The 20,619-nt window shown below is 39.6% G+C and overlaps 1 protein-coding gene across 1 annotated transcript in view; it reads left to right on the top strand.

Annotated features, from left to right (window-relative positions):
* The window catches only part of UNC13B (unc-13 homolog B), a 353,350-nt gene that overhangs the window by 178,326 nt on the left and 154,405 nt on the right, over positions 1-20,619 (top strand). Inside the window, exon 8 of the mRNA XM_044002642.1 lies at positions 20,548-20,583. Within this exon, the coding sequence (XP_043858577.1) occupies positions 20,548-20,583 (36 nt within the window). The remainder of the gene's footprint in view (positions 1-20,547; positions 20,584-20,619) is intronic.

The following is a 20,619-nucleotide window of genomic DNA, read 5'->3' as shown; positions in this document are numbered from 1 at the left end:
TTGCAATAATTCAAGCTTTTGGATACCTGGTCAGACCATAGCGATGGAGTTTGGCAGTAAATGGAATCCTATCAGTCAGCTTTTTAAGGGATTTCCAAGAGCTAGTTAGGTTGCTCATTTTTATCCTTTAAGAAAAGTGAAAGACTGTTTAGTGACAAAGTAACATAAACCCAGCGGAAGAACAACCATACATCTCTCTATTTCTTTTTGAGGCTTTGAGACTTGAGAAGAACAATAAAAGGAAAGCATAAATTGTAGGCCCAGGCAAACATGACAGAATTGTCAGTGCCCAGATTTTCATTCCCATCTTCCCAAAGGCCTGTTCCTAGTTTCACTTCTTCCCTGCCCCACTTCTTATTTACTGTTAACATCAGGGAATAGGATTGAGGTAGAGGTAGTGCTCTACAGAGGGATTAGATAACTTCATCTTTGTCTCCTTAAGGATGTTCCAGCCTAGTTATGGAAAGCATGCAGTGACTTAGAAGTGTTTGTAATTATTTCAACATTTTGTATCATATTTTGAACTGTTGTCCCCTAGAAAACAGATGTTAGTTGGAGCTATTAAATAGAGCTGCATATTATTTCCCTTTTGGATATCTAGGAGTTCTTGTATTTGTTTTGTCTTTCTGGTACAGAACAATATTTTTCAACAATTTAACTATTATATTAACTTTTATGTTGAGGTTAAAATAACACCTGCAATTTGATCTTCATATTTCATGACTCATTTGGAATGTTTCTATAATATAGGAGGCCCTCAAATATAGGCTCTACCCTTACAATGATTATCTCCATACACACCCTTTTGAAGAGAAGAGAAGCAGAGTGGCTAGAGAGCCAGCCTTAAAGCCAGGAGACCCCTGAATTGAAGTCTTGCCTCTTATAAAAATCAATTGTGAATTGATGCTGATGCTGATGTTAGCTAGCATTTATATAGGGCCAGCTGTGTGCCAGGTACATATGTCACCTGGGGGAAAAGGTACCATTGATTATCTTCATTTTATGAATAAAGAAACTGAGGCAGAGAGAGAGGGTAAGTGATTTGCCTAGGGTCACACAGCTAGAAAGTGTGTGAGGCTAGACCTGAACTCAGGTCTTCTTAACTCCAGACCCATCACTCTGTGAACTATGATATTACTTAGCTGCCTTGTGTGACCTCTAGATGACATTCTAAGACTATAGCTTAATGAGAAGATGCTGACCTGCACTGGTAGAAGTTTCCTTTCTGGGAGTTCCCTATACCAGTGAAATCAGAACTCCTGGCTTTGTTTTTTCCCTTTTAGCAAAGGGATTTACTTAAATGGTAAAGCAAGGGCAATAATTACAAACATTTCCTCTAGCACCAGACACTCTCTCTCAATTCTCTCACCTTGGTCTTTAGGGAGAATAGTCTCAGACTGAGCACAGGTTCTACATAGCATTAGTCTCATCAAGTTCATGTTCAAATGCAGCACTGTATCCTCAGCTGCCACTGGGCTGGTCCTGAAGGTCACTCCTTGTTATTCAGGGCATCAATACTTTGCTGGTTGGCAGCATGGACTATGTCTCCCAGAATGCCAGTCCTTGGGAGATCACTGGAGGTATGCTTTCCCCAACTTCTGAAACTCACAGGGGCTGAGCCTCCAGATCAATCTTCTTTGAAAAAAGAACAAAAAGGGGCAGCTAGGTGGCGCAGTGGATAGAGCACCGGCCCTGGAGTCAGGAGTACCTGAGTTCAAATCCGGCCTCAGACACTTAACACTTACTAGCTGTGTGACCCTGGGCAAGTCACTTAACCCCAATTGCCTCACTTAAAAAAAAAAAAGAACAAAAAGAAAAAAGGAGACGTACATAATAACTTTATTATATATTCAAAAGGAATAGCAAATAGTTTGCAGTTTCATATGCAATCATCTTATTATGTTATGGAAGTACTTGTTTTATTCCATAAATTAAAAAATTTAAAAGAACAAGTTGTAAGGCACAGAATAAAGCCCCCATTTTCACATGTTCTGGCTATATCCAGATCTTTGATGGGAGAAAGCCAAAGATCTCTCCTTTTATAGCATTGCCTATTACCAGATAGCATCAGCAAAGGTGTCAAACCAAGAGTAGAGATCTATTGAGAAGTATCAGCCAAAGAGAATGCTATCCTTATCTTTTTGAAAGGGGAAATAGACATACATACATACATACATACATACATACATACACACACACATATATTCATGTATGTATTGAAAAGTATGATCAATTGTATGGTACACACAGATTTAATACAAGACAGATTTGAAGGGTAAAGTATAGCTTAAATTCGATTGATATATTAAGAGGTCTGTGATTTAATTGATGTTAGTCCTCTTCACCAGTGCACATTGCAGCACTTTATCTATCTGCAGTCATCAAGGAGGCAGCAGCATGAACCAGTGAAAACAGCACTAGGTCTGAGCACTTCCTTCCTGGGCAAGTTAATTAACCCCTCAGAGTTTGTTTCCACCTCTTTAAGGGAAGGGGCTTAGACCAGATGACCTGTAAATTCCCTACCACCTCTAAATCTGTGTTTATGATCCTAAATGCAAAATGCTTAGTAATAAAGTAACAGAGTAAAGAGGTGATAAGAATGTTGAGAATAGTTAAGAATCATCTATGAGTCTTGTGCTACATCTTGAAAGTTGTTGCAGAATCTGTTGGAAAGAACCTCAAAGGTCTTTAAATCCAATCTGTACCTGAATAAGAACCCTTTCTACAGTAGCCCTCACAGATTGTTACCCAGCCCACCTTTCTGGAGCATGTCTTTTCCTTACTCACCCCATCTCCTCCACTTCCCTATATTATCTTCTTGACAAACATAATCCCTGCCTTTTTCTTCTTCCTCCTCTCCCCTTTCTCTCCCCCCTCCCGTTGTGCTCTCTTTCCACACTGAGGCTCCATTACTCTACCCCAGCAGCACGATGACCATGCTGTTAGTTCCTAGGCAGACTTTATCGACAGGATTTTTCCCTGTATTAGAGGAAACAGGAACTAGGTGGACCCTCTCAGGTCATGGAGGAGAGCTTAGAAAAAAACAAAGAGGGTGGAATAATCTATTTAAGCAGGGTAGTGAATGAGCCTTACACTCATGAAAATTGGCACGAAGACCTTAATCTCATCAGAGGTGGCTCAAGGAGTGAATAACATCCACACTCAATTGGGTGGAGTAATCTATCTAACCCTGCTGGAGGGCAGGAGGGGAAGGAGATAAGGGGGGGGAAGGACAGATTGGGGGAGGGGGCAGTTAGAAGCAAAACACTTTTGAAGAGGGGTGGGGTGAAAGGAGATAGAAAATAGAGTAAATATCATAGGAGAGGGAATAGGATGGAGGGAAACAGTAAGAGTAACAAAAAAATTTTGAAGCAGAGGCAAGAGTAATGTAAGATGATGATGATGGTGATTGATCCATTGATGGATTGATGATGATTGGGTGAAGATGAGGATTGATTGAGGAGGATTGATTGACAATGAGGACTGATTGATAAAGATGAGGACTGATTGATGAAGATGAGGTTTGATTGATGATGATTGCTGATTGCTGCTGCTGCTGATAAAACATGGTACTTTGCTGGGCAACTGTGAAGAAAATTCTTTGTCTTGTATAAGGTACTATATAAATGTTATCTATTACTGTTGCTGAAAGAATCAACCTCGTGGGTTTATTGTAAGGAAATCTCTTTAAAGTACTATATAAATGTAGTTCACTGTTTTTAAAAAATGATGAGCAGGATGCTATCAGAACAACCCTGAGGGGCAGCTAAGTGGCACAGTGGATAGATCACCGACCCTGGAGTCAGGAGTACCTGAGTTCAAGTTTGGCCTCAGACACTTAATATTTACTAGCTGTGTGACCCTGGGCAAGTCACATAAATAACCCCAATTGCCTCACTAAAAAAAAAAAAACAATCCTGAAAGACCTGCATGAGCTGATGCAGAGTGAAATGTACTGTATACAAAATAACTGCAATACTGCAAGATGATCTGCTGTGAATGACTTGGTTATGTTCAGCAATGCAATGATCCAAGACAACTCTGAAAGTATTATGAAACATGTAGTCCATCTTCAGAGAAAGAACGGATGGTATCTGAATACAGATTGAAGCATAATTTTTATTTGTTAATTCCTTTATCTGAAGTTTTGTTTTTGTCTGTTTTCTTTCACAACCTGGCTAATGTGGAAATGTTTTGCATGACTGCTTATGTATACCTTGTATTGAATTGCTTGAGTTCTGGGGTGGGGAGAAGGGAAGAGAATTTGGAACACAAAGTTTAAAAAAATTGATGTCAAAATTTGTATTTACATGTAATTTGGGAAAATAAAATTCTAAATTGAAAAAAAAGAAAAAACAAAGAATCCTTAGATCAGATATGGGGGAGAAAAGGATCTTCAACTATTAGAGAGTTGGACACATCTTAAAATGTATGTGAGTATCACTGGAGGGAAGGGGATGAAAGTAGTGAGGATTAAACTGTACTTAGTATCATGGAAACAGTTGACATTGATGCTGATTATAGATACTAGAGAACTAAGAGAGTAGAGAAACTCTAAAGATTTGGTTTGGCTGTGTAAAAGTAATTACAGTCATCTACATCAACTGCTTACCATTTATGCTTAATTACTATGCAGAACAATAGCAATTATGTAAATCATTAGATATGTCAGATTAACTCCAGTAAGTTTTATTTGATTACTATACTAGACTCTGCTACTATAGTCGTGGTTTCCTTCATGGTTTGTTGCTCATATAGCTTGGTCATCTGCTCACTTTTACCTGTGAGTTGTAGAAAAGGATGGACAATGAGTTGAGGAATAGTTTCTAGAAACTAAATAAATACGGAGTTTCTTCATTAAACAAATACTCTAGCAATTAAGCTTTTGTAATGCTTTTTAAAAGCGAAAAAAGAAAATGACATTAAGTATAGCTGCATTCATGGTGTCATGGAAAGAGTGTTGAGGGGGTCCCAAACCTGGCTTTGGATCTCAGCTTTTCTGCTGACTAGTTCTGTGTGACCTATTATAAGTCACAACTCCTCTGGCGTTTGGTTTTGAAGAACCTTAAATACCCGGAGAAGGAGTTTATGTCTGCTACTAGATCAAGGGTTCCTAGCCTTTTATTGGTGTCATGGAGCCCTTTGGCAGTCTGGGAAAGCCTTTGCATCTCTTCTTCAAATAATGTTTTTGGTTTTGTTTTTTCTATAGGGAGTCACTAGAGTTTATTGAACAAGGTAGTTTCATAGAACACATACCAAACAATAAAATGTAGGATGGTATATAATTAATCACAAAATAATATGTGGAAAAGACAGTAATGAAAGAGTTGTAGAGTGGTTATGATCTATACAAGTAGAGAAATAGAATGATGTTTTTAAATGCGTAAAATAAAATACAAAGGAAGTCAATTATATTGAAATGCAGTTATATATAGACGTATATATACACACATATATACACACATATATGTATATATACATATACATATATTTATATATACATATATATATATATACACACACACACACATGTATATATAGTATGTATTTATTTGTTTGTTTTAAAAACACAAGTTCATGGACTCCAGATTAAGAGTCTCTGTCCTAGAGGTAAAAGTCAGTCACTGGGGTTTATTGAATAGGGAGTAGCTGAGCTGCACATTTAGTGGGTGGAACTCCATGATCTCTTAAGGGTCCTTTTTTGTCTTTTCTCAGGAGAGAGGACCAATGTTAAACATCTGCACCTTTGCAAGGCACTGCAAGCTCACTGTGAGTCAGCAGTGTGATGTAATTTTCTCCTAAAACTATTGTAGTCCTTAGCTACATCAATAGAAATATAATATTTAGGATAAGGGAAAGCAGTAGTTCTACTGTTCTCTGTGCTAGTCAGAACACACACATGTACCATTTTTAAAAAGGGATATTGGCAAAAGCCAAAGGGTTACCTGGATGTTGAGTCTGGAGACCTATACCATGAGGAACCCTTGAGTAAACTGGGATATTAGCCTAATGAATATAAGAATCAGGGTGGATTTTATAGCTCTCTTCAGATCTGTTCTGCAGGAGGATTTGTTATCCGGAGGCATGGTAATCCCAGGGGTCAGATGGGTAGCACAATGCCTGAGCCAGGGAGTAAATGAGGAAATCAGCAGCCATGAGAGAAACAAGGCAGTCTCAAGAAAGAGACAGACTAATTATCAGATTAGAATGAGGAACCTGGCTTCCTGACTAGACATAGAATTAGGGGCTGAGGTCAGCAACAAGTATTCATAAACCCAGGCAAGGACATAGCCCCACTGAGGTTAAAATCTAGAGGTCCAAGAGCAAGAAAGAAGTGAAAACTTCACACTAGTCAACAGTTCACCTCATCCCATTTGGGTTTCTTTGTTGTTGTTGTTTTTGTGTTTGTTTGTTTTTGTGGGGCAATGAGGGTTAAGTGATTTGCCCAGGGTAACACAGGTAGTAAGTGTCAAGTGTCTGAGGCAGGATTTGAACTCAGGTTCTCCTGAATCCAGGTCCAGTGCTTTATCCACTGTGCCACCTAGCTGCCCCCTGTATAGCACTTTGACATTGCAAAGCACTGTACATAATTATCTTCTATGGTCCTCGAAGCAATTCTGGGAGGAAGGTGCCATTATTGTCCCTGTTTAACAGATGAGGAAACTGAGTCTTAGAGATCAAGTGTTTTTCCCACAGTCCCTTGCCCAGGATTACACATTTAGTAAGTGTTTGAGGCAAGATTTGAATGCAGGTTTTCCTGAGTTCCAGTCCCATACACTATCTACAAGGCCATTGGAGCTGTTTCTGATCCTGCTCTGTATCCAAACCCAGCCCTTATGCTTGGCTTAATGGACTCTGTAACCTAGTCTCACTTTTCCTAAGTAAATAATTTCACAATATCCCAGAACAGCCAACCACCACTCCATTCAGACTGGTCTTTATATTGTTCTCTGAACATGTGATGCTCATTCTTGCATCTGGGGATTTGTTTATATTGTTCCTACCATCTGGAATCACCTCTCTTCCACTTGCCTAAATTCTATTTTGACACATTGGGAAATATTGTCATTATTTTCTATGTTTAGCTTTGCATATTTTGGTCTTCCAGCCTCAAGTCTTTTCCCACCCTAAATCATCCTGCTAAAGTGCCTTTTCCTAAGGCTCAGACCTATTCATATCATTCCCCTACTCAGTTGTTGCCAATGGTTTCTTATTACTTCCAGGATCAAATATAAACTTCTTTGTTTGACATGTAAAGCTCCTTACAACCTGGCCCTTCCTGCCTTTCCAGTCTTCCTACATTCTACCCCATTCTCCCTGACCACAATCTGTCGGCCAGACTGGCTTGCTCTCAAAGAACTTCCATTTTAATGGAGGAACCATTTATGGAAGTTTTCAGCTGCCAGTCAGATGGGAAGGTAAGTCCTCTAGTACTCAGGGGCAAAATTGATGTTCACCCCTCTTCTTTAAGGTCATTTCCACTGATAAAATCATATTGTATTATGATGCTGAAACATTTTATGGTGTCAGAGACTTTGTCTTTAAATAGATGTGGCTGTGGTGCCTGCAGTAACCGTTACCAGGCTGCATTTGCCTAGAGGTTGCTCCCAAGATGATAACTTTGGACGCTTGGCTAGAGGCACTGTGATTCCCAAGGTGTTTAGCTCCAGGGTTCTGGGCTGTCTCTGTCATGATTGGAGGGGAAATTGTGTTCAAGGTGGTGAAGGTGGTCTGACTTGCTTGGCACATGCTGCCCCTTACCTCTCCAGCAGGGTGTCTTGTGCCTTTAGCTAGGCTGGCTTGCCTGCCCTGTGCATGACAGGTGGTTGGTGTTTGGTGGAGATGGCTGGCCACTTTTCCATGACTTTGAAGTCTGAGCCAGCAGCTGTTGATGGTGATGATAAGGAAGCTGGATCCCTTCTCCACAATGATTTCTTCTCTAAATGGTGGTTTTAGGCACTGGGCTGGAAGCAGGTTTGGTAGCCAGTGGTGTCCTGCTCTTCCCTACTGGGGGGGGACTACCTCCACTGGTGTAGATAGATCATGACCTTTTTGCCCCTGCCTTAGTGAGTTAGTCTTTGTGAGTTAATGAGTCTGAAAAAAAAAATCCATTATCTGGTGACCAGCCCTTTGGTGATAAACTTTTCTGAACTTGTCAGAGCTAGGCCTCAGGCCACAGGTATTAACCAGGGTGGTACCATGAAAGAAACACTGCTTCTATATCTCACCTTTTATAATTACTACCTTAGTGACCATAGGCAGGTCACTTAACCCCTATGGGTCTCAGTTTCCTCATCTGTAAAATGAAGGGGTGGGACTAAGTAGCCTTTGTAGTCCCTTCTGTGGTTGTTCCTCATTTATCTTGAGGTTGGTTACAGGCCCAAACACAAATGCCGGAGCTATGTTCTGCTTTAAGGAAACCTAGGCTCACTTCCACAGCATGCTGAGGCATTGAAGAGGCCCTTAGTAGAGGGAACAGATTTAAATGATGCAGATAGAACAAGTTTTTTAATGTACAAAGTTCGGTGACTTTCTACTGAATCCTTAAGAGCTGTTAATCATAGCTTAGTCTAACTTTAAATTTGTCCCATTGTTACATTCTGATGTCTTTGCTTGGAATCAAAAGCCCTCTCTACCTGTGGGCTGTAGGCTCTTGGATTACAATGCCTTCAGGCATCTCAGCTATTGGTTATGGGTACTTTAAGTAATCATTCATTCTTTCATTCTCCAAATATTTACTGTGTCCACAATGCACAGAAGTTCCTTATTAAGGGAGAGGCCCTGTTCTAGCCATTCCTCTGACTTCCTTTCTTCATGGCCCAATGCTGAGGTAATGCTTCATGGATGTCAGTGCCATCTGGCCCCCTCTTTGATTTCATGTCTTTAAGATATTGGCTTCATTTCCTTTTACTGTTAACGTCCTTACTTATCCTCCCAATCTTCCCTCTTCCATGAAGTCTTCTCTGATTACTCCAGCCCACACAGATCTCTCTCCCCTTTAAATCTAGGTTTAGCAAAGCCGCTGATGAGAATAAAATGAAGAAGACAGTGATATTCTATTTCATTATGCTTTTTAAAATTTGGGGTTCTTTTCTCTTGTTTTCCATGTGAACACAAATAGGATAGTAATTGTTTCATCTACTGTCCTCAAGGGGAAAAGGAATGTAGCCAACAAGTATATACCATTGTTATCCTCTGTGAGCTAAATGGCATTCAGTACAATTTAGTAATTGAAAGGGCAGTCCAGTAATTGAAAAGACAGATGGCACTTCTCTCAGAGGCTATGACGATGTTATTAACTGCTCTGGCATTCTGTTGTCATGGAGAAATTAACCAGGGCTGGACCATTAATTGGTGTTTACATAGGAGGCAGTTGAGATGCTTGGGCGTGTTGTTTCACAATTATAATCATTATTTTAAAATATGACCATTACTGATTCATAGGATTTCATGTAGCATAAACAAGATGAAATAGACCAGACAAAAATGCTAGGGTGGTATAGCAGGAGGGAGAGAGGGTGGTATTGTTGACTCCTGGACTGGGGAGATCACCCTCTTCCCAGAAAATGCTTTGGTTCAAGAGATGACTAAATTTGGCCTATTTCTTTTCCTTTGTAAGTTTGATGAGCAATTGGAGTTCTTGGGTTATGTTCTGATAGTCTTAAATCACCTTGCGTCTGCCCTGGAGTATGGAGTGGGGAGAAGAAGGGTTTGGAAGAGCTAATCCAGAAAGTTATATCAGGAAGAAACAGTTATTCTCTCCTATTGTTGGAGAAGGAGTTAGAGAGTAGGCTGAAGTTGCTGAACCGGCATCATGTAATGATTTTTTTTTTTGGTGTGTGTGTGTGGGGGAGAGTTTTCAAAGTTTTTCTTCTTTTATATGTGGTAAAGATTTGAAGGAGGGAGGTAGTTAGGTTAAATTATCTGCAGCATCTTCTGTACCATTACAGTGGTTGTTATTGTTTATTGTTTCAGTTGTGTCTGACTCTTTGGGACCCCATTTGGGATTTTTTGGGCAGAGATACTGGAGTAGTTTGCCATTTCCTTCTCCAGCACATTTTACAGATGAGGAAACTGAGGCAAACAGGGTCATATAACTTGCCCTGGGTCACAAAGCTATTGTCTGAAGCCAGATTTGAATTCAGTTCTTCCTGACCCCAGGCCCAGTGTTCTATCCACTGAATCATCTAACTGCTTCCAATATATGCTATAGTCATACACAGACTGTAAGAGTCTGAATACCATTTAGAGGATTTTCCTGCTTCAGGCGGCTATGTTAACCTCATTAATTACTTGATTGACACTCTTTTATTAGGCTGTAAAGTGACTCACTCAGGCAAATTTTTTTTTTTTAAGTTTGGTTGTGACGCAGATTACACTATATTTTTTATTACAACTCAAAGAGTCAGGTGCATAATCTCTTCGCTACATTGACTCAATCATTCACCCACGCCCAGGAGATGCTATATATAGCATTTTAAAGTTTTATTGTCCACTGCATTGTGGCAAGTCAGATATGGTGGCAGAGCTCATCTCATGCTTTTTATTTTAGTGTGGGTAATCAGTGTAACAGCACAGATTATTTAAATTTCATAGTCTGTCTGCTTCCACCACATTCCTTGGTTGAGTGGTAGGTATTTCTACCAGGAAACATCATCTGCACAGTCTCCAGTGTTCATTCCATAGAGTCTCACTTTAAAAAGAGTATCAGCCTATTGGTCATGTATACCCTCACCCCCACTCTCAATTACATTTTGTTTTTGTTTTTTTGTAGGCCGATGGGGGTTAAGTGACTTGCCCAGGGTCACATAGCTAGTAATTGTCAAGTGTCTGAGTCCGGATTTGAACTCAGGTCCTCCTGAATCCAGAGCCTATGCTTTATCTACTGCACCACCTAACTGCCCCCCGCCCTCAATTAAGTTTTATAGTATGTTAACAAAACATTTTCTGTATCATCAATTGCTCTATATTTCCTTATGCTAGCCCTGCAACCTTTTATTTAAGTTTTTGTATGCATTTATGATTGTATACATTTATCATTGTATAATATGCCTGCATATTACACATTCTATCATGAACTGATTTGGTTTATGATCTTGGATATTTTTAGGCTTATCCATAGCTTTCTCCTGATTCTACAAGTCTTGTGTATATTATTTTGTGTCTGTGCTTCAACAATATAAATATGTAAGTTCTAGAATGACTGTCTCAAAGACTTTTGATTATTGCCATAGCCTGTTGAGTTGAATTTCCTGGGGGAACCAATTGTGAATTCTGACACTATCGTTCAGACCCCCTAATTCCTGCTAAAGCAGGTCTATAAAGATTAGAGTGAATAGTTTTAGGCTTATCATACAACTCATTTTCACTCAGTTGGTGGTAGGCCATTAATTGGAAGAGATACCAGCAACATCAGTGCTGAATGCTGTATCATGAACTATCTTAGGATATTGATGGATTTCTCAAGGCAGTTATACTTCTTCAGTACCTACCAGAATCCACATCTATTGATGGTATCAAATACTTTTATAAAGCTGATGAATAAGATGTGGAGGCCTAGTGTTCTTCCTTAGATTTCTCTTTTATTTGCTACGAGGCAGAGATCATGTCTGCTATGCCATGTTGTGATTCAGAGCCCTTGGTGTTAACTGCAAAAGACAATAAAGGATATTGTCTAGGGCTCTTCTAGCAGTGAAGAGAAGTAAGTGGGAATGCTTTTCTTTTTAAAAACCTTTTTTTCCTTGGAAATGGCAGCACCTTGGAATTCATATAGACTTTCCTCAGCATTATTTATATAGAGGAAAAAAATAGTCTGGCTCTCTGATTCATCTACTTTGCCTTTCCTCACCCTGAAGCAGGTGGTCATTTTGGGGTAGGGGATTAACCAGTTTTGTCACACAAGTATGTGATCAACACAGGCTGATTTCACAGAAAAATTGTGTTGAAGTTTCAGATTCTGTTTGCTTTATAGATTCCCATCTTCAATGTTGAAAGGGTGGCACAATGGATAAAGTGCTGAACTTGGAGGCAGAAACACCAAAGTCTATATCCTGCTATAGACACTTACTAGTACCAGACTCTGGTTCGTTCTCATTCTCTCTCTCTCTCTCTTTCTCCCCGCCACCCCCCCCCCCCCCCCCGGGCAACAAGGGTTAAGTGACTTGCCCAGGGTCACACAACTAGTAAGTGTCAAGTGTCTGTGGCCGGTTTTGAATTCAGGTCCTCCTGAATCCAGGGTCGGTGCACCACCTAGCTGCCCCTGGAAGCAGTATTTCTAAAAGTTTGGTCTCTCCCTGCCTCTAATTTATCAAGCATACTATCACCAGACTACATGTAGAGAATGTAGTTGAGAAACTGTTGCTTCAAAGCAGGCAGGAGGTGATGAGGGTCCAACTAGTAATAAAATCTTAGATTTTGAAAGCACCTTAGAAGTCATCTTTCTGAGTATCAGTTTACTCATTTATAAAATAAGAAACCGGACTATATGATCTCTCTGCTCTTAAAATTCTAATAATTGAGTTTAGCCTCCTTCTTTTTCTTTAGAATATCTCTGAGAGAGTGGTCACCCAGATTTTACTTGAGCATTCCTTAAGATAGGGGAACTCATTGCCACATGAGGCTGCTCTTCCTATTTTTGGACATCTTATTTTTAGAAAATTCCTCCTTATTTTGAACCTTCTAGTCATTTATACTCAATCTTCTTCATGTGCTATGGAACTAAGCAAACAAAACCAGTTCTTCTACATGATTTTTAGCTTTTGATATATTTGAAAATCACTATCATGTCCCTCTAATGTCTTCTCTTTTTCATGCTAAACATCCTTCTATCATTCCCCATTTGACATGTAAGCATATATAGACATTATTAACACTATTCTGGCCAACTGGTTTATTGGTCATATGTGGTGGCAATATGTTTTGAGAAGAAGGTGCAAATCTAAGTCATTTCAAAGGAAGAGATAACAAGCAAGCCTTATTGTCAGAAAAAGAGGGTGTGATGGAGATGGAAGAATTGACAGCAACTCCTAGGTTTTTAGCCTAGGAAATTGGAAGAATAGTGACATCCGTTGGAATCTCAGCAGTTAAATTGAAACGTGGAAGGAACAGACATGATCTGCTTTTGTGTCAGTGGAAAGTTTGCAATGCTGTTTATGGAGAGTGTGAGTGACACAAATGGTTCAATTGTCCTGGCATCTGGGCTTTTAGGTCCCACTGTACCTACCAGAGGCTCATTGTATATTCATTGGTAAGAGATGTAGTATGGAAACTGAAGATGTTCCACTCCCTAGGGAGGTGGGTATCATTAGCTCTCTAATTAAAATTGTAAACTTGAAATCCATTTAGATTGTGGGAGTCCATTTAATATGTGTGAATGCCCATTTTGAGAATGTTGTTCATTTTGTAATAAAGCTGTTAGAGTGCTCAGCGTTACCAAGGGAGCACATTTTAACATAGCCTTTTCAAAATGATGCATTTTTGGAAATGCCTTCTATTTGCTTGGCTTACTGTGAGTTTATAACCTGGTCATCGAAGGGTATGTATGCAAAAGATCATTAACTGAAGAAGATACAGCAACAGTGGATTTTGCAATTTCAAAATAACTGTGAGGTTTTACCTCATATTCAACAAATTGGCAAAGATGCTGAAAAATGAAAGTAATCAAAGTTGTAGTGGTTGTGGGAAGACTGGCACATCAATGAACAATTGGTGGAACTGTGAATTGGTCCAGCTATTCTAGAAAGCACTTTGGAATTATGGGGGGAAAAGTTACTACAATGTTCACAGCCAAAGAGGACAGAGGCACAAATCCATGCTTAATATGCAGGATGATATTTATAGCAACATTTTTTTGTAGTAGCAAAGAACTAAAAATGAAGTAGATGCCTGTTAATTAGGGCTTTGCTGAACAAATTCTCGTACATGAATGTAATGGAACATTACTTTCCACAAGGAATGATATATATGATGACTGTAGAGAAAGATGGTAAGACTAATATGTACTGATACAAACAGAAGTAAGCTGGACCAAGAACTATACTTACAACAGTATAAATAGAAGAAATAACAGCATCAAAACAATCAAAATGAAATGCTACAGAAATGTTATTACCAAGCTTGGCTCCTTATAAAAAAAATTAAATGAAATGAAAAGAGATAAAACTATAATTATAATGGCAATTGCTAGCATTTACACAATGCTTTAAGATTTGCTAAGTTCTTAGCATGTTATCTCTTTTGATCCCCACAATAACCCTGTGAGGTAGTTACCATTATTATCATCATCCCCATTTTATAGATGACAAAATTGAGGCATAGAGAGGTTGTGTGTTGGTTAGTTTTGCTGAACTGTTTTTCTCCCTGTTTTTTATTCTTTGTTATAAAAACTACCCTGGGAGAGGGGAGGAAGGGTGTGGGGAGAGGGATATGCTTGGAAATGAGGTGATCTAAAAACAAAAGATATCAATAAAAACTTAAAAAGAAATTGATTTCTCTATTCTCAAGGTTCTAGAGTAGAACCTATGACCTCCTTTCCAAGTTATCCAACAAAGAGTTAAAGGATTTGGCGCCTAAAGCTGTCAGGGAGGCAGAGAGTATAGTTAGTGTTGTAGCACTAGATTTAGAATGGGAAGAATGGGAATTGAAATTTCTATCAGCTCAAAAGCCATGATCCTGTATATGAAGAACTTCCTCAAAATGCTCCCTCGACCAGCTTTGAGCCTTAGAGAGTGGAGTGTCTCCACCTTAGAAGCTGCCAATTTCTTTCTGGCTGGAAGTTGTTGAGATTTTTCTGGTGAAGGCAGGGGTCTGTACCTACTGTTCACTTTTTCTTCCACAGACTTGAATTGTAGACAGTGCTCAACACAGATGCCAGTTTCTTTTTTAAATGTGCTTTGGGGAAGACACTAGGGTATTTGTCATTTTGGGACTTGAGGCTGAATATTTATTCCATTCGTAATTAATTCTTCTAAGAAATCTCTTTGCACAATATCTAGGGCAGCACCATGCATAATAAGGCCCTTAAGAAATGTATTTTGATGACAGTGTTGCTTCGCAGAGCTGTCTTATGGCCCCTATATATGGAACCAAAGGACCTTGACAATGAAGAAGCTGGAGTATGTTTGGTCACTTCTCTGGCTCAGTTTACAGATTTGCATCAGCATTTAATATAGCTACAGAGGCAGAGACGTAGGCCTAAAGTTCTTCTTCCATTCATATACTGCAGTTCAATAGTGATGAGTTGTGTTTTGAGGAAGAACTGGTTATAAAGTCTTGGTTATGAAAAGACACAAGAAATGCCAACATTGGGTCATCCCTATTTTCCATTCAGTCCAGACTTCTGTTTTGGATAGGGGTATTGGGGAATGGGTAACAGGGAATAGTTCAGGAAATGGTTTGTCTTCCATGACATCATTCTCACGGCTTAGCCAAGTTTCCATAGAATTGTAAACTTGTAGAATTTTAGAGCAGGAGGGGATGGGATTATAGGATCATTGGATTTAGGGTTGGAAGGATCTTGCATTCCATGTAGTTCCCTTGACTATTACCTCTGCTGAATCTCTCACCTATGGGTTTCTCTAAATCTTATTTCTCTATCTGGTCTGTCTAACCATTTGGGTAGTGAGTTTCTTATGTTTACTCCTCACTCTATGAAGCTGTTACTTCCTTTAGTTATGGAATTAGACTTCATGATGCCCTCCTCAGTGACAGATTCCATCCTGCCTGGTTTTGGATCCCTTTTGGGGGTTTGGAGTGGGAATGTTAGGCTGAGTTCAAAATGAAATCTCCTTTCAATCTTTTGAGTTTCTTACTTGTATGACCATCCTGCTATGTGGGAGAAATCTCTTGAATGCTTTTTTTTTCTAATGTGTTGTTATGTCACTGACCCTAAACTAATTATTATGGGTCAGACTGATATGATGGTTTCATGCTTACTGTAAAATGAGAGCAATCTGAGTACATCAGCTACACCCACCTTCTTTTGATAAAGTGACCTTATTAAATAGTTTTGTTGGTTTGTTTTAGCAAAGCTTTTTGTGATATAAAAGAACAGAGATGTTTTATTTCCTTGCGAATTCTGTTTCCCTGTGGGCAGCTAGGTGATGCTGTAGATAGAGTGCTGAGCATGGAGTCAGGAAGACTTGAGTTCAAATACATCATCAGATACTGAGTAGTCATATGATCCCAGGCAAATAGCTTAACCTCTATTTCCTAACTCATAAATGGGGGATAATAATAGCACCTACCTCACAGTGTTGTTGCAAGGATCAAAGATATTTGTAAAGTGCTTAGCACAGTGCCTGGCTCATAGTAGGTACTATGCAAATGCTAGCTGTTGTTTTTATTATTAAAATTACATTGCTTACAGCCTGGAATTATAGTCATTTTGCTACGGTTCCTTTGGAACAAGGGTCCAAAGGCCAGGATCATGGCACATGAACATGTATATGTGAGCGTGAGTCCTGTATGTGGGGTTCTTTTGGGAGTGGGGGTGGTAGGGAGGAGTGCAGTGGAGTTCCCAGCAACATGGTTTATACATCCATGTGAAATCTGAGAGAGCCAGATCCCTGGGAAATATTTGATTGTGATTTTTGTCTTGAACATAAAAAAATATCCAAGGCAAAAATGAATAAGGTCATATCCTAGACATAACCAGAAGTCTCTAGGCAACAGTGGCTAGAGTACTGGACTTGGAGTCAAGAAGACCTGCATTCAAATCTTATCTTAAATATGTATTAGCTATCCTCACTCTCACTCCCCATATCCTGGCAGTTTCACCTTCTTCTCTCCTCAGATACTGCCAGCACCCTAGTCCTCATCTCCTCATGCCTAGACTATTGTAATAGCTTGCTGGGGGAGGGAGGGTCTGCCTCCTTGAAGTTTCTCCCCAATTCTAGTCCGTCCTCCATATAGCTGTCAGAATGCTCTTTCTGTACCAAAGGTCTGACCATCTCATCCCCTGTCATTCTTGGGGCTTCCTATCACCTCCAGGGTCATATAGAAAAATCCTCTTTGGTATTCAAAGCCCTTCCCTTTCTAGGCTTCTTACACTTGTCACTCCTCCCTCCCACCATGTGCTCTGCAGACCAGTGTTACTGGCCTCCTTGCTGTTCTGTGAACAAGATACACTCCCTCTCCTGCCTGAACATTTTCTCAGCTATTCCCCATGCCTCCTCCTTTCTGTCTCCTGGCTTCCTTCAAGTCCTATCTAAAATCCCATCTTCTCCAGAAAGCCTTTCCCAATCCTCCTTAATTCTAATGCCTTCCCTTTGTTGATTATTTCAAATTTATCCTCTATATAGTTTGTTTGTACCTAGTTGTTTGAATGTTTGCTCCCTGGGAGCAGAGGTCTTTTAGTCTTTGTTTGAATCCCTAGCACTTGGCATATAGTAGGTACTTAATAAATGTTTATTGACTGACTGAGTGAAATTCTGGGCAAATTACTTAATCTCCTCTGGGACTTAGTTTCTACATCTCTAAAATGGGAATAATAGCACCTACTTCATAGGGTTGTTGTGAGGCTCAAATTATATGATGTCTGTACAATGTTTTACAAACTTTAAAGCACAATATAAATTTTAGTTATCATTATCATCTCGATGCAGTTCTTGAGAAGACTTGAGGAAGACAGCTTTTACTTTCTAGCAGTTCTCCCAACACACACACACACACACACACACACACACACACCTTTGTTGTTGTTCAGTAGTTTCTGTCCTGTCCAATTCTTTGTGACTCCATTTGGGTTTTTCTTTTTTTCTTTTCTTTCTTTCTTTTTTTTTTTTTTTGTGATTTGGGTTTTTCTTGACAAAGATACTGGAGTGATTTGCCATTTCCTTCTCCAGCTCATTATATAGATGAGGAATCGAGGTAAAAAGAGTTAAGTGACTTGTCCAGAGTCACATAGTATCAGAGGCCAGATTTGAACTCTTGAAGATGTGAGTATTCCTGACTCCAGGCCTGGCACTCTATCCATTGTGTCACCTAGCTGACCTAGTTTGTGACACTTTATACCCCAGCCTGGTTTTTTGCCTATATTTTTGCTCATTGTCTGCATGAGGCATTATACTAAAAAGTTGAAATCTCTGAGTTTGCTTTTTTCCAACTCTGGAGCCAATTATATGCAGGGGCTGAGCCCCCTCCAGAGTGGTGCCCAACAGGAAAGGGATTCCCAGGGCACGAAGTAATTATTTTATTTTCAAGGGGGAAAGGCACTGCAGCTTGCCTGGAGCAATCTGGGTTGATGTGCACATTCTGAGGTTTTACATGATTATTTAGTTTCCAGTTTTCTTTTCAATTAAGTAGTTATTCTCAGGCAGTCGCAGTTGCTATGGGAACTGTGCTACTGACTGAGAGTATTTCCTTAAAGCCACACTCACTGCAGAAGTATGGTACTGAATATTATGGCCCCGTGATGAAAAAATACAGTGGATTTTTAAACATAAGAAATGGCAAATAACCCACACCTCCTCTTTCACAGAAGGGCTAGAGGAAAAATGTTACCGACAGAGGGAGGAACTTTAGAATGAGCGCTGGATTTGGAATCAGAGGAATGGAGGATGATCCAGGCTCTTTTGCTTACTCTGATGGACCTCAGAGGTCATTTCATCTCATCTCTGAAAGTGAGGGTGTTAGATAAGATGAGCTTTAAGGTCCCTTCCAGCTTTAAAGTATGACCCTATTATCCTGTGATTTTTGAAATCACAGATCAAAATTTAGAGCTGAAAAGGACCTTAGATCCCTTGAATCTAACCCCCTCATTTTAAGGATGTGGAAACTGAGTCACAGAGAGGTGAAATAACTTGCTCTGGATTTTATAGGTAATAAGTATCTGGTGGGGCTCAGGTAACAAGTAGGATTTGAACTGTCTTGCTAGCTACAAGAACATGCCTTGTGGTCAACAGATTCTATACTTGGATAGAAGTAATTAGCCTATTTGTTCATATTTGTTTCCTGATCTTTGTATTTTAGGGCAGTCCAGGCAGTGAATCAGTTTGTTCTGTGTGAGAGTCAAGCTTTTCTTTTTTTGCTAATGGAAAGCAACAGAAGTTTGGCAATGACTGAGCCTCATTCTGTCCCTCTGTTCCCAGCACAGAAGGACTAGCCCTTTGTAATTATGGGGACTCATGTGGGGACTGTCATGGGGCAGTACTGCACAACTCTAGGGATCTCATGTAGGAGTTTTCAGAGCTCAGTTCTCAATCACTCTTGTATGGAACAGATCAACATCTGGAGGCCGTGTTTAAGCTGGAACCAGGTTCCATAGATCAGGAATTCCAAGTTGTTCCTTTCCTCCCAGCAGCCTTCTGTTTGACATGCTTATGGTCCAAGATAACTTGGCCTTATTCCTTCTGCCTCTTCTCAATAACAGCTTTGGTATAAGAGCTGCCCTGACACAGTTCTTAATGGGATAAACATTTGGTTTCTTTAATGCGTTGTTTTTAAGAGTATATATAAAAAAGAAAAATTATACAGGCTGTCAATCATAATCATTCTATTAAGTGGTTTTGGTTAACTGATTTTTTTTATCAGAAGGTTCTATGGATGAGTGATAGAATTGTTTGTTGGGAAGCAACTGATGTGTCAAAACAAAATGCCTCAGTAAAAAATGAGTATAAAAGGTTGTTTTTTCCTCCTCTGTTTCAATGGAGTGTCTGTTATGAAAGGAGTATTTAATTATTATTATTATTTTTTTTTTTTGCGGGGCAGTGAGTGTAAAGTGACTTGCCCAGGGTCACACAGCTAGTAAGTGTCAAGTGTCTGAGGCTGGATTTGAACTCAGGTCCTCCTAAATCCAGGGCCAGGGCTCTATCCACTGCGCCACCTAGCTGCCCCCATTAAAGGAGTATTAAAATTCTAAGTTGGGTTACTTTGGGACTCTGACAAACAGTGATGATGTTCTATCTGGAGAAAATTAGAGGTGAATTTCTTAGTCTGAATGTGCTTTTGCCACTTCCAAGGCTTCTCCCTGTTTGTGGAAGTCCCAGCCATCTTGTAAAATTAAAAGATAAATAAATGACCATAATCTCTCTCCTCTAAATAAGGATTTCCTTGAATCTTAGGCTTCCCAATCTGACTAGGAAGATCATGTGGATAAGGATGTGAGTTCCTATGTGATTGTGCTCTGAGGCTCTCTCTAGGCTAAGGAGCAGTATTTTTGTTTTTGTTTTTGTTTTTGTTCTTTTCTTCTTCATATCTTTTGGAAGTGACTTGGGCATGACCAGGAGACATGTAAAAGAGTGTCTTGGGGAAAAGTGTTGATGCTTAGGAGAAATATGTATTTTATGTTATATAATATCAATGCTTTATAAATGGGATTAATTCTAGCAGTTGTGTGACCTTGGACAAGTCACAACCTCTCTGGGTCACAATTTTCTCATGTAAAATGAGGGGGGCTGGACTGAATGTTTTACCAAAATCCCTTTTAGCTCAATGATTCCATGTCTAACAAGGTGTTTTACTGGGAAATAAAACCTTTTCATTATTTCTGAAGTTGTGTTATTTTTTGTTTTTGTCCTTCTTCCTTGCTGCCTACTGTGGTTTCCTCAGGTAACTGGACCTATCTGGGATGGGGAGAACAGCAGAGTATGTAACACTTTTAATTCTTTTTAAGTTTCTTAG

The sequence above is a fragment of the Dromiciops gliroides genome, chromosome 1 (genome assembly GCF_019393635.1).
Source record: "Dromiciops gliroides isolate mDroGli1 chromosome 1, mDroGli1.pri, whole genome shotgun sequence".
Taxonomy (NCBI): Eukaryota; Metazoa; Chordata; class Mammalia; order Microbiotheria; family Microbiotheriidae; genus Dromiciops; species Dromiciops gliroides.
Note: the sequence above shows the minus strand (reverse complement) of the source record. Positions and strands in the feature narration are given on the sequence as shown.